We start from the raw sequence: 14,563 nt of genomic DNA on the forward strand, positions 1-14,563 counted from the left end.
CAATGATAATCCGGATAGTAACGATTCGAGTCTTATAAACGGATAATGGTGGGCAAAAGAGCGACTGGTAGGAGAAATGCTCAAAAATTTGAGAAAACTAACGATTTTTCGAAATTGTAGCAAACCATCTATAAGAAGATGGCACTTCAAGAACAAGATAAACGAATAGAATAATCGATTATCCAATTTGTAGTATAATCGGATATATGGAATGATCCAGAGGTCCCAAAACTTTTTAGTTTCATTCCCTTTTGGGCATAGATTATTTCCAAATACAAAAAGATATATTATCATAAATGAGTATTATACTGAAGGAAATCTATTTATTCTAATAATTTCTGGTTGAATTTACATAATTTGTATTCGATATCTATTTTCACTTTCAAATTTGTAGTAAGAACAATATACTCGTTCCAGAATCTACTCTGGTAGTAGTCTGTGGCATAGACTAACCTAGAGAACTAGTCTATGGTCTGAGGTGAAAAATCTGTATTAATCTGTGAAAATTCAAAAAATACAACTATTTTCAAGTGGAAATTGAATTGAGAATACAACTTGAAAAGAAGAAAATATGGAAGAGAATATTAAAAAAGTTGTTGCTCCGACAGTAGAGCAAATTAATGCTGATAGAATTATGCATTTGGCAACCAAATATTGGGCCCCCCATTCACAAGAAAAACTTCCATTTGATCCTGAAGTTATTGACAATATATATATAGAGGATATCAGAGGAAGTAATTATTCTACCAGAAAAATTATCATTTTAGAATTTAGTCAATATTTGGAAAATTATTTGTGGCCAAATTACAAGCCAGGTGCTTCTTATGGTCATATGCTTTCAATTGTGATAATGGTTAATGAAAAGTTTAGAGAGCGTGTACAAGTGTGGCAAGCTTTTCGAAAACACAGTTTGTATTTTCCTGAATTGTTTCGTCAAGTTATGAATGGTTGTTTTGAAGATGACCTAACATTGAATATAAAAGAGAAAACTGCTTTGTTGGTATTTTTAAATCATTGTTTTAATAGCATGGAAGAATCTATCTGTAGAGATCAGGTTAAAAGGTTAGTGTCCTTGTCTATGTGGGTTTCACTTCAGGAACAAAGAAGGGAATTAGAATTCAAAAGATTTCCGAGGTGGAAAAAATACTGGAGAGCTATACAGAAAAAAGATAAAACTGAAGATTTGGAAAATCTTAATTGGGAAAGAACTTTTCTACATAAGTTAATGTTGAAATTCATGGATGTTTTAGACTCTATTAGTGATGCAGAGATTAATATAAAGGATAAAGTTCATTATTGTGAAAGGTTTCTAGAACTAATGATCGATTTAGAATCCCTTTTACCTACAAGAAGATTTTTCAATACTGTATTAGATGACTGTCATTTGGTAGTTAGATGCCAACTTTCTACTCTTATAAAAAAACCAGAAGGAAGACTATTTTCTCAGCTTCTTGATACTCTAAAATTCTATTCGAAATTTGAAATCAATGATGAAACAGGTGACCCCCTAACAGACCACGATATGACACAAATTCATTATGATCAAATTACCTCACTACAAAAAGTAGCATTTAGCAAGTTTCCAGAACTTATAGATTTTGCACTTGCTAATGTTGCAAGTGTAGACACTAGAAAGAGTTTATCAAAATATTTTGGAACCTTAAATAAAAACAGCCTTCATCTTATAGCATCGTACTTGAGATTAGTTCCACCTCCAGAAAAACAAAATGAAATAACATGGTGTAGATTTGATGTGGAATTTTTAAGGGAGTTATTAATTTCTCGTCATGAAAAAAGAATTTCTCAGTTGGAAGCATTGAATGAGATGCCATTGTACCCAACTGAATCTATCATTTGGAATGAGAACATTGTACCAACTGCATATTTCTCAGGTGAAGACTGCTTGGCTTTACCAAAGCTCAATCTACAATTTCTAACATTGCATGATTACTTATTGCGAAATTTCAATTTATTCCGTCTAGAATCAACATATGAGATAAGGCAAGATATAGAAGATAGTGTGAGCCGCTTATGCCCTTGGAAAGCGGAAGATGATAGTGTTTATTGGGGAGGCTGGGCAAGAATGGCACAACCAATTTTACACTTTGCTGTGGTTGAAGTTGCAAAGCCAAATATTGGTGAAAAGAGACCAAGTCGAGTCCGAGCTGATGTCACAGTTAATCTAGCATTAAGACCAGAAATCAAAACTGAATGGGAGAATTTGCGGAAACATGATGTTTGTTTTTTATTAACAGTAAAACCCAAAAATCCAATTGGAACCAAATATGATAATAAATTACCTTTTATTCCTCAAGTGGGACTGGAATATGTAAGAGGTTGTGAAATTGAGGGAATGCTAGATAGTAATGGAAGAGTAATTGAAGATGGACCTGAACCTAGACCAGTTTTACCAGGTGATAAAAGAACTTATCGTGTATGGTTAGACTGTAATCAATATAGAGATGATATGAATAAAATGAATCAAGGAAATCCAGATGTATATGAAAGCTTCAACATACTACTAAGAAGAAAACCAAAGGAGAATAACTTCAAGGCTGTGTTGGAAACAATCAGAGAATTAATGAATACAGAATGTGTTGTGCCTGACTGGTTACATGATATAATATTAGGATATGGAGATCCTAGTGCAGCACACTATACAAAAATGCCAAATCAAATTTCCACCATTGATTTCAATGATACTTTCATTGATATAAACCACTTGACTGGCTCCTTTCCAGACTATCAAATCATTCTAGATAAAAATAAAGCCCCAGGGCCTGTCGAATCTAATGAAACCATTGACCATGATATTCAGAACTTGCCATATCTTTTCAAAGTATGTTTCAAGGACCTTGGAGAGGACAAAAAAGTAAACCCTGACAAAGAGATGGTGATTGAACCTCATATCATTCCAAAGCGAGGGCCTTATCTTTTCAATGAACCAAAGAAAAACACCATTCCTTTTACACCAACTCAAGTAGAAGCTATAAAAGCAGGCTGTCAACCAGGTTTAACACTTGTTGTTGGTCCTCCAGGAACTGGAAAGACAGATGTAGCTGTGCAGATTATTTCGAACATATATCATAATTTCCCAAATCAGAGAACTTTGATTGTTACACATTCAAATCAAGCTCTCAATCAATTATTTGATAAAATTGTTGCTTTGGATATTGATGAAAGGCACTTATTACGTTTAGGACATGGAGAGGAAGCATTAGAGACTGAAAAAGATTTCAGTAGGTATGGTCGTGTGAATTATGTACTAGCTAAGCGTTTGGATTTACTGATGGAGGTTCAAAAACTTCAGGAATCATTAGAGTGTCAGGGAGATGTAGCCTATACTTGTGAAACTGCGGGATATTTTTATTTGTATCAGGTTCTTTCGAGGTGGGAACATTATCAGAGTATTATCAATTCACCTAAAATTACATTGGAAAAAATCAAAGATGACTTTCCATTTACTAAATTCTTTCAAAGTGCCCCTGAGCCGTTATTTAAAGGTAAATCTGTTGAAGAAGATTTGGAAATAGCAGAAAGTTGTTTCAGATATATCAAGCATATATTTGAGGAACTAGAAGAGTTCAGAGCATTTGAATTGCTTAGGTCTGGATTGGATCGTTCAAAATATTTGTTAGTTAAAGAAGCAAAAATAATTGCTATGACTTGCACACATGCAGCTCTAAAAAGAAAAGAGCTTGTTGAAATGGGTTTTAAATATGATAATATTTTGATGGAAGAAAGTGCCCAAATTTTAGAAATTGAGACTTTTATACCATTATTATTACAAAATCCTCAAGATGGTTTCAACAGACTGAAGAGATGGATTATGATTGGAGACCACCATCAGTTACCTCCTGTTATAAAAAATATGGCTTTCCAAAAATATTCAAATATGGAGCAGAGTTTATTTACAAGATTGGTGAGATTAGGTGTACCAACCATTGAATTGGATGGACAAGGAAGAGCTAGAAGCAGTATATGTGACTTATACAGATGGAGATACAAATCTTTGGGTGACTTGCCGCATATTGGTGTATCCCCAGAATATCAAGTGGCTAATGCAGGATTTGCATATGATTTTCAACTTATTGATGTTCAAGATTTCAATAATGTAGGTGAAAGTGAACCAAATCCTTATTTTTATCAGAACTTAGCAGAAGCTGAATATTGTGTCGCAGTTTTTATGTATATGAGACTGCTTGGTTACCCAGCATCAAAAATTACCATTTTAACGACATATAATGGTCAGAAACATCTAATAAGAGATGTGGTTAATACAAGATGCAAAAACAATCCATTAATTGGAAATCCACATAAGATCACTACTGTAGATAAATATCAAGGACAACAGAATGATTATATTTTATTGTCTCTCGTCAGAACAAAAGCTGTTGGTCATCTAAGAGATGCAAGAAGACTGGTGGTAGCGATGTCAAGAGCTCGATTAGGCTTATATGTATTTGCTCGAGTATCGCTATTCCAGAATTGTTTTGAATTAACACCAGCCTTCAAGCAACTCACCAGTAGGCCGAATAAACTGCATTTAGTTCTGAATGAAGTATTTCCCACAACAAGGTCTTGTAAGGAGGTACCAAAAAATCCTATGATAGTGGAAGATATGACACAAATGGCAAATTTTGTATATAAATATTATGTTGATAGGGTAGAGCACCTTAAAGCTTTCTATAAAACTGAGAAGAATGAAGAAAATGGATCTTCTCCTAAAGAAATAGAACAAGATGATGATGATGATGAATAGATAAATTTTCTGTAAATATTTTTTTATGATAAATATCTCAATGTTGTTTTGAATCATCTTACTTTTGATTAAAGTACATTTCTATTTATTGTATCATTATGTTATTCAATTACATCCTCTATTCACTTGTAACAATTTATTGTTTTCCCAATTGAGGCATTCAATTAATTACGGATTTAAAAAAAATGCTATCAAAATATTTTTTGGAACAATATCAATTCAAGTTATTCTTTTCTTGAATTTTGTTCTAAATATTTTAGGGGAGAAGCACGATTCAAAACTGAAACATTTTGGCCATCTACTGGAATTCTTTTGCTACCCATCCAAATTATTTCAAACTAAGCTGAATTTAATTTTTTCCGTAAAAAACAATTTCACTTCGAAACTTTGTTTAATTACTGTTTTTAAAGATTTATTAAATGAACAACAGCACACCCTTGATGCTGATGAATTAGTTAAACTAGTACTGATGAAGGAATATTGTTCCTATCTCTAAGAATTGGTAGTTGCATCAACAATACAAAAACATGAATGAATTTCAACTTTGTAGTGATACTTCCATTTAATGTGAATCATGTTTTTTCATCCCGAGGTCATTTGGGTGGCTGTAGAATAATTTCCTGCTTTATGCTCGGCCCAAAGAAGGTAATAGTTTTCATCCATTCAAATAAATTTCAAGCACTTGAAATTTTTTGCAACGATATCAGAGTTTTCAGTTGTGATTTATAGGAAGCAAATGGCCAATAGGGAATTTTAAAAATATTTGAATTAATTTTGAAATAGTACTAGTCCACCAAACTGGAATTTGTCAAACCCCTTAATTTGCCGACCAGGGCAAAGATTCAAGTTTCGGAACCGAAATAGAAAATGTGATTTCAATCTGAAGTTCGGACTTATCAGAACCGGAACTGAAGCTATGTAACATTCCTTGCTTATACTACTATCCACAATATAAAAGATGGGAACTAGGTAATAAAAGATCAAAGTAGCGTTTTATTTTTATTATGGAATAAAAAAAAAATTATTCTTCCATTTCTTTGAATTTCGCCAAATGGGAGGCCTTCTTCTGTGCAACAGTGTTCCGCTTTTCGGCCAATGTGAGCTTCTTCCTGTTCCATCTCTTTTGCACTTCTGGTTTTGCCTTTTCTTTCTTATCAGCGGATGGATCAGCTCTGATAGCAGCGTGAGCATTTTGGTAGATATTCTCAACCTGCAAAAAAATATTGATGAATTTTTTTGAAAATAGACAAGTTTGATAACATAGACAGTACAATGAAATATAGAGAAATTTAAAAATGTTTCCATCAAATGTTTACAGACAGGAAATTGTCAAAATCTGGATACAAAACATACAATGGAATTATAATGTGGTCCAGCAGCGACACCCCATGCCAAATGTGATATGAAGTAATTTTAAGCTGGACGTAAAACATTTATATTTAAAGTGCATTTGATAAATATATAATGTGTCACAACATTGATTTAATAATAGCCTTTATTCTAAACAACTTTACAGTTCGTAAGGAAAAAATTAAAGAAACAATTAATTGAATAACCTTGTAAGGTATTCATTCTACATTCATGCATTACCCAAAAATGAGAAAAGCACTGACGTGAATCCAGGACTTCAAATCATTTTTTTTCAACATACAAATTCTATTTTCAAATGTGTCGTCCCATAAGAATTGGTTAATTAATTCCAACTTTCAAGAAGATTGAAATTGTTTTGTGGTCACGGAAATAATGTGAATTTTTATCAATATTCTTCTTGAACTTTATTGTTCCGGATCAAGTTTGAAACAGTTATTTTAGATCAAAATACCAATTTTCAACAGCTCCCATATTAAAGGAACCTCATTATAGACTGTGATATGAACCTACCTTGAAAATTTTTTAGGTATTTTAATTTACGAATTTTAAATCAAACAGAATATTCGAAGAGAATTCATAATAATTGAGCCAAACATATTTGTTAGAGGCCATTCTCGGCTCAAATTTGAAGATTACAGACATTGTGGCAAGATGATCAAGTGATCTGTTCAGAATACAAGTACTTAAAAATGAATGACTCACCTGATCAGCCGAAATACCCAAATTGATGTATTTGCTGAATTGTCTCTTGAACGCATCTGGGTCTTCCTCTTCTAAAGATGCCATATAATCAGCTACATGTTTTCCCATAATGTGGTTTCTGTGAACCTCAGCATTGAAGGTTTTTGACTCGCTGTCGTAACCGGGGAATCTTTTAGTGGAATGAGGAATGTTCAATCCACCATCAACAGCTCCCTTCATGGCAGCAAATACTCTTGCTCCAGTTGTGGTACGGTTAAGACCAACATCAAGATAACACCTCAAAAAGAAAAATCCAAATTGAAAATCAACTTTCCATGCAAGTTTGCAATTCAACAAATGATGATATAGTCAGAGACACTTTAAAATCACAAATTATAGCTTTCCTATTCAGTCCTTTGTTAAAAGAGTATAAAACATACTCTTAGAACATTAGAAAGTAAGGAAAATACTATCTCATATGACGCGCATGTGTCTGGTATTCATCATTCAAATAGGTTTACTTCCAACAATTTATACTGATATTAATATTGTTAACAATAAAAAGTGCAGGACTCGAATATAATAATTATTAACAGATAAAATGTATATCACTAAATTATTGGTTTTGGTGCATAAAAAGGAAAAATAAAAAGCAACTAGGGGTATAGTCCGTATATCAACTTAGTTACTATAGTTGGTGGTCTGTATATGTCACCGGTAACGATTTCCTCAAACTTCTGTGAGTTATCTGCCACAAGAGCAACCATACTTTTATTCTGGTTAGGTTCGGTAACCACGCCCACTCGTTTAGACAGTTGTCATTTTAATTTTCAGATTATTGTTTATATACATTTAAAATGAGATCCAACACTCAAAAACTTTATTATTTTAATTATGAAACAAATACCTTGCAAAATCATTAAGAACATTTAGTTGTTAACAAATTATAACCTCCAAAATTCTATTAAAAAAATTTGGTTGACCAATGACAGGTGTCAAGTACGTAAATACGAAGCAGGTTACCTAAAACATTGAAAACCACTAGTAACTTCTCAGAAATTCTCGGTGATTACGGACCATACCTTTGATGAAGAATTATTAGATTAGCTTATTCACTGAAGTGAAAATTTAGATTTCCATTATTATTGATATTGCACTGAAAATTGTAAGAGTATTAATAAGATATGCAAACCACATTTTTGGGTAGACAAACAAGAAAACTAGGAAGATTCAGTCAGAGACACTTTGAAATCACAATTTATAGATCTCCATGGACAAACTTCAATATACAAAAGTATAAAACATACTTTAATTAACATCAGAAAGTTAGGAGGTACTAATTCATATGACGCGCATGTGTCATTTAATTCATCATTCTGAATCACAACAAAAAGGAGAAAAAGGACATTAAAAAAAATGTGTATTTGGTCAGAGACACTTTGAAATCAAAATTTATAGATTTCCATTTTCAGACTTCTACATTCAAAAGTATAAAACATACTTCTAAATGCATCAGAAAGTTAAGAAATACTATTTCATATGACGCGCATGTGTCTTTTTAATCATCATTCCAAATCACAATATGGAATTGGGAAGAAATGAATAAAAGAAAGAGTTAAATCACCTGAAGGCTCCTGGACCATCTTCTACACCCTCCACGTTGTATTCATCTCCATCGACATTCAAGTTTCCTTCATAAAGGGTATCCAAACCCAATTGTTTCAACAAACGGCGTGCCAATAACAAACCAGTACAGTACGCTGCAGCATAGTTGGTAAGTCCAACTTTAACACCATATTTAGGTAACTCATGAGAGTATGCAGCACAAACAATCTTATCTCCTTCAATACGGGAGTAGGCAATTTGGCAGGTAATATCGCGATTTGAAATTCTGACAATAAGACGATACTTGGGGGTGTTATATTTGTTCTTATCCTGTACAATTAAACGTTTACGGGCATAGTAGTCAGTTTTTCCCTCACGACGCCTCTTGAATTTGACTTGATAACGCTTGAAATATTGTTTATTTTTCACCACTTTCACGAAACCCTAAAAAAAAAGAAGTGCATTAAACATATGTAACCAATCTCAGAAATGTGTTCATCAATTATATTGGAATGAGAAGAGAACATAATTCACACTTAACCTAAAATTGAATTAAATCTAGAAATATCAATGCAATTTCTTGTTTTAAATTAGCAAATTTCATTAAACTTAGTTGATTTAATAAAAAGTGACTGGATTAAATTAATATTTTTGAATTATTCCTATAACTTACCATCTTGGTGCTTTAACAAAATCCAAGTCGACTCGCACCGAAATTACTCCAAGAAAGATGGATTCCTGGACAAATCACAGAAATGACAGATTATTACATCCACAGATTTTACTATAGATGGAGAAACTTTTGAAAAAAGAGGTTAATGTCAAATTTTCTCTTTCTTCTACAACAAACGATTATATCGAAGAAATTTGTATTGAATAATATATTTAATATCTATTGATAGATTAAATTTCTTATTTTTCATTGATTAATTCATTTTGGATATAATCAGTAATTAACCAACTATAGTGTAGGCTGCGCCATCTGTACAAGTATAACCTTTGGAAATGAAATCAGCTGATTCCATATATATTATTAACAAAAAATGGTTAATAACGGAAAAAATCTGTTTATCACTTCAAATTGCTATTTTATATGTTCAAATTCTCATTCAAATAATAAAAAGATGAATCAAAATAAATTCCTAAATTTTACCATAAACACTATCATTTAAAAAGAAGCAGTCTTGAGTGCTGGGCACATAATTATGTGGCATTTATTCTATTTCTACTTTTTAATTATATAAATAACAATTGTTTCGCTACACAGTAGCTTCTTCAGATATTACATTTTGAATAACTTGAATAACAGTTATTCAAGTTAAATGTAAAATTTGAAAAGGCTATAAAGAAATGTTATAAATTCCATTCCCTGGTGGAAAATAAAAATTGTCAGATGGATTCAATATCAATCAATTATTTATGATTTTTGCCCATTTGGAACAAAATAAAAAAGCACCCACCTTAACATCAGATGGCGACACAGATGATAGAAAAAATAGAATAATATGACAATTATTTGACACTCTATGAATTAGATGTGAGATTGTTATTGTTAGATTATTTTGTTATTAGTGAAACTTATAATTACTTGTAAAATGTCTGGAAAATCTAAATCTAAAAAGAAACATAATCATAAACACAAATATCGAGATGAATCATCAGATAGTAGCAGTTCAAGTTCTGAAAGTAGTACAAGTGAAGATGCAGAGATAACCCTGTTACTGAAATTAGAAAAAGAAAGAAAAAAAGCTTTAGAAATTCGTAAAAAACAGAAGGAACTTCTCAAAGCAAAAGAGACGCCGGAAGAGAAAAGACTAAGACGTTTGAAATGTAAACAGGAGAAAGAAAAAAAGATAAAAGAGAAGATGGGTTGGGATAATGAATACCTACATTACACTAATGCTGATAATCCTTTTGGAGATGGTGATTTGCTATCTACATTTGTTTGGAAGAAAAAACTTAACAAAGAAGGATTGGTGGGAATTACTAAAGAGGAGCTGGAGATGCGTAATAAATTTAAACAAGGAGAGAATAGAAGAGAACTTGAGAAGGTTAAAAAGCGTAGAATGGAAAGGGATTTGGAAAGGCAAAGAAAAGAGGAAGAAGCATTAATTGCTCAGAGAAATAAAGAGGCTACTCAATTTGAAGAATGGGAAAGACAAGAAGATACATTTCATTTAGAACAAGCTAGACTCAGGTCACACATAAGAATCCAAGATGGAAGAGCAAAACCAATTGATTTATTAGCAAAATACATAAGTGCTGAAGAGGAAGTAGATGCAGTTGAAATGCATGAACCTTATACCTATCTAAATGGTTTACTTACTCAAGACTTAGAGGACCTTGTGGAAGATATCAAAGTTTATAAGGAATTAGAGAAAGGAAAAAACATTGACTATTGGAATGACATAACAATTATCGTAGAAGATGAACTTCAAAAGCTGAGAAAGATAGAACATCAAAATGAGATGGATATGGCTGTTAACAGAAGAGAAGGAATACATCAGTCGGTTGCATCAGATGTTACTAGTGTATTCAAAGGGAAAACCTCAAGCCAACTGGCAGCTCTGCAAAAACAGATTGAATCAAAAATAAGTCAAAAGACTGATGGACTTGATATTGGTTACTGGGAATCATTATTATCTCAACTCAAAGCACATATGGCAAGAGCCAGACTTCAAGATAGACATAAAGAAAGTCTTCATAGAAAACTACAAGTTCTAAAAGCTGAACAAGCAGTTACTTCTAGTGCTACCAATCCAGCAATAACTGTTAGAAATGAACCAGAACAAAGCACCAGTAAGATGGATGTAGAAAGTGATAAATCTAGTGATGTAGAGGATGATGTAGAAAATTTCACATCTCCCTTAGATGAATGCTTTAAAGCTTATGAAGCTGGGGGATATAGTCCTAAACTATTGACTATAGATGACATTGAACTAGGAACAATAGTTTATGCAGAAGAAGATCATTTGAAAAGATTAGAGTTTGCCAGAAAACAAGTTGCAGACAGTAATAATAAAGTTGATGATACCATAACAAAGGAGGAAAAACTACTTCAAATGGAAGCAAGGAAAGGAATGGGTGAAGATGAAGTTCAGTTTTCAGTTGAAGCATCACTTGATAATCAAGTATATCTTTGGTCTGATAAATATAGACCTAGAAAACCAAGGTATTTCAATAGAGTTCATACTGGATTTGAATGGAATAAATACAATCAAACTCATTATGATATGGACAATCCACCTCCAAAAATCGTGCAAGGTTATAAATTCAACATTTTTTATCCAGATTTGATTGATAAAAGTGCAACTCCTGAATATTTCTTGACTACTTGTCCAGACAAAGAATTTACTATTTTGAGGTTTCATGCTGGTCCACCATATGAAGATATAGCCTTTAAAATAGTAAATAGAGAATGGGAATATTCCTACAAGAGAGGCTTTAGGTGTCAATTCCATAATAACATTTTTCAATTATGGTTTCATTTCAAACGATATAGATATAGAAGATAAACATAATTTTCTGTTTTTAAACCTTTTTGTACTAAAATAAATTATGTAAATAATATAAATATTAAGAATTCAAATTTAACTTGATTCATTGATTCAGTTGTTGTACAGAACGAGTATATTTGAATCAAAATATACTGCAATTATACACTAGGCTTTTGAAAATAAAAAATTGTAATATCTAGTGCTGGGATACGAACTTGGAATAATCTAAAATCCAAAAAATTCATAATATCGAAACTTTCAAACTAGGATATTGCAGTAAAAAATATATTCACTTTCATTGTTATAACTGTTTCAAATTTCATGTGTTGCTGACTTTCCAAGGTTTTATGGATTTTTTTCTTTCAGAATCATCTTTTTTATTCAATTCTATACATTCCAAAATGTAAACCGAAAATTTTAGACCATAATTGGATAATTTTACTTGCAGTTTCATTACTTTTGTCTTGTTCATATCCTTAAAAATCCTCACGGAACCCTAGTAAATTTGAGTTACATATCCCAGATGATAACTTGGGAGAAACCAAAGGTTTTAGCTCTACCCTAACTATTTTATTTAGATATTTTTTAGGGTCCACGTTTTGATGAACAAGATAAATATTTTGCAGAAACTTAACCTCCCAGCATATTTCATGTTATCAGGTTACCTGAAATATTGAAAACCGCTCTGAAATTCTCGGCGATATACAGACCATACCCTTGATTTATATGAAAACAATATAACCATACCCAAAAAACTTTATTTGTACAAAACATTTGTAAGATCACTTTTATCATGGTGCAAGTCTCTCCCAGTACCATCCATCTTCAACCATGTGAGAAATAGTTTCATCAATGGCCTCTCCATCTTTCAATTTACGAAAACGAATCCTATCATGAATTCGATCCGTTTGACCCTGCCAAAATTCCATAGTATGGGGTTTTATTAAATATCCGCCCCTACAGAAATAGTGAAGTTATTCACCAATGATAATAATAAACATTTTAATTTCTCTGCATATTCTAGGCAGCTGCAAAGTCTATAATAAGTTGCATTTAAAGATAAAATAAATAAAAAGTTCCTTACAGCAAATATTTAGATTTGCAATTTTAGGAGTGGAAATTGAGTATACATTAAAAATTAGTACATCATATTATTTTTCAGTAGCATTTTTTGAAAACCATTTTTTTTTTCAAAATTGACCATTTGAGAAAATTTTCAATCATCTATTACTTGTCTTTACTTTATAGAAATCCATTTATATTGAATAACGTTTTTCAAGTGAAGGTAGAGAGAAATAATCTCAGAGGAAATAATTAATATAGACGATTCTCAACATATCAGAAATTTACCATTGAGGTGGTCTAGGCACTTTAGTAGTATCAGGATACTTTTCTTTCAATTCAATTTCTTTTTCCATTAAAGTATTTCTGCTTCTTATAGGCTTACTTTGATCGCTACATAAAGCCCCAATTTTGCTATCATATGGCCTCTTTTTAAAATAATCATCTGCCACTGAAAGTGGGAGTTTCTCTGCTATACCTTCAATTCTAATCTGAAAGATTAGATATACATTTCTTGCATGGACAAAGATCTTAACTTACTGAACGATTAAAAGGCTCCCAATAGTAAGTTAGGGCACAGTTTGGATTCTCTTCCTTAAAATAGTTAATATTTATCTTTGACACTTTATATTCAATTCAAACTTACTAAATCTTGTCCTTTTCTGCTTGTATAGTGTGTAAAAACAGTGAATCCATCTTTGCTGTGACTTTTACACAAAACAAATCTAGCTGACGGTAATCCATTCCTACAATTATTATATAGAATTTATTCATAGTTTTGAAACAATGAATTTCATTACTTAGTTGCAGTTGCCAAACAAACAGCATGAGGTTCTAAGATATTTGGATGATTCTTAGCTAGTTCAAACCATTCATCAAGCAATTGAATTGGTTCCTTAATCTTCGATAATTTTTCATCTGTTATAACGTTTTCTCTACTTTGATAAGCAGCTCGGATATCTGAAAAATTGAAACAAACACGTTGATCTCTGCAAATCCAATGAAATGTATGAAAGAAATCTTTTACATATACCGTAATAATTTGAATATAATCTGAAAAAACTTTTTTTCTCACGTTGACCTATACGCAATAAATTCTTGAAAGTCAACATGTTTAAAAAAATCAAAGAAAACATGTACCAGTAAGAGACATAATTATTATTAAAGTATTTTAAAAGTATCGATTGGAATTAAAATGTCTGAAAATACTATTGAGACCACACTCCAGCAATCGTGATAACTCGAACTGAAAGCATAGATAAGTAGACCGGTACTTCCGTAGGTGGAGCTTGAGATGTCTAAAAGTATAGTGACTTAATTAAACTTAGTATAGTGACTTAATTAAACGTAGTATAGTGACTTAATCAAACATAGTGGCGACAATTCGTTCAAATTGAGCCTAAAAGTGGCGGATGGGGACCATAGAGTATACTTGTTCTATGATGGGGACATAGAACAGTGGAACTTAAGAATACAATTATCTACTTATCTATGAATACTGATGACGTCACACACCGCCATTTTAGTTATCCTGTCAGTATTCGGAATCCAAACAAAAAAAAAATGGCATTCAAATTAGTACGTT

The 14,563-nt window shown here is 32.0% G+C and overlaps 4 protein-coding genes across 6 annotated transcripts; 2 read left to right on the forward strand and 2 right to left on the reverse strand.

The window, feature by feature from the left end:
- The first annotated feature begins 452 nt into the window (after nucleotides 1-452).
- On the forward strand, nucleotides 453-4,855 carry LOC123674935 (RNA helicase aquarius). The gene has a single exon (XM_045610111.1). It carries the CDS (start codon nucleotides 572-574, stop codon nucleotides 4,760-4,762), a length of 4,191 nt encoding a protein of 1,396 aa, XP_045466067.1. The 5' UTR covers nucleotides 453-571; the 3' UTR covers nucleotides 4,763-4,855.
- An 893-nt stretch (nucleotides 4,856-5,748) lies between these two features.
- Nucleotides 5,749-9,251, reverse strand: LOC123674555 (60S ribosomal protein L5). The gene is made up of 4 exons (XM_045609457.1): nucleotides 9,093-9,251; nucleotides 8,439-8,863; nucleotides 6,836-7,112; nucleotides 5,749-5,972 (listed from the first exon to the last, which is right to left on the reverse strand). Exons 1-4 carry the CDS (start codon nucleotides 9,093-9,095, stop codon nucleotides 5,784-5,786), a joined length of 894 nt encoding a protein of 297 aa, XP_045465413.1. The 5' UTR covers nucleotides 9,096-9,251; the 3' UTR covers nucleotides 5,749-5,783.
- A 676-nt stretch (nucleotides 9,252-9,927) lies between these two features.
- LOC123674554 (cactin) lies at nucleotides 9,928-12,008 on the forward strand. The gene has a single exon (XM_045609455.1). The coding sequence runs from the start codon at nucleotides 10,015-10,017 to the stop codon at nucleotides 11,932-11,934; it is 1,920 nt and encodes a 639-aa protein (XP_045465411.1). The 5' UTR covers nucleotides 9,928-10,014; the 3' UTR covers nucleotides 11,935-12,008.
- Nucleotides 12,009-12,656: 648 nt separating this feature from the next.
- Nucleotides 12,657-14,395, reverse strand: LOC123674556 (pyridoxine/pyridoxamine 5'-phosphate oxidase-like). Of its 3 annotated transcripts, XM_045609460.1 has the most exons (7): nucleotides 14,187-14,394; nucleotides 14,119-14,152; nucleotides 13,779-13,938; nucleotides 13,625-13,724; nucleotides 13,519-13,572; nucleotides 13,267-13,469; nucleotides 12,657-12,873 (listed from the first exon to the last, which is right to left on the reverse strand). In XM_045609460.1, the coding sequence occupies exons 2-7, from the start codon at nucleotides 14,129-14,131 to the stop codon at nucleotides 12,708-12,710; spliced, it is 696 nt and encodes a 231-aa protein (XP_045465416.1). In that variant the 5' UTR covers nucleotides 14,132-14,152; nucleotides 14,187-14,394; the 3' UTR covers nucleotides 12,657-12,707. The 3 variants fall into 3 exon arrangements, with proteins under 3 accessions (XP_045465416.1, XP_045465414.1, XP_045465415.1); XM_045609458.1 differs by having other exon boundaries at nucleotides 14,012-14,395; XM_045609459.1 differs by having other exon boundaries at nucleotides 14,119-14,393.
- Between the last annotated feature and the right edge of the window lie 168 nt (nucleotides 14,396-14,563).

This window comes from Harmonia axyridis, chromosome 3 (genome assembly GCF_914767665.1).
Source record: "Harmonia axyridis chromosome 3, icHarAxyr1.1, whole genome shotgun sequence".
Taxonomy (NCBI): domain Eukaryota; kingdom Metazoa; phylum Arthropoda; class Insecta; order Coleoptera; family Coccinellidae; genus Harmonia; species Harmonia axyridis.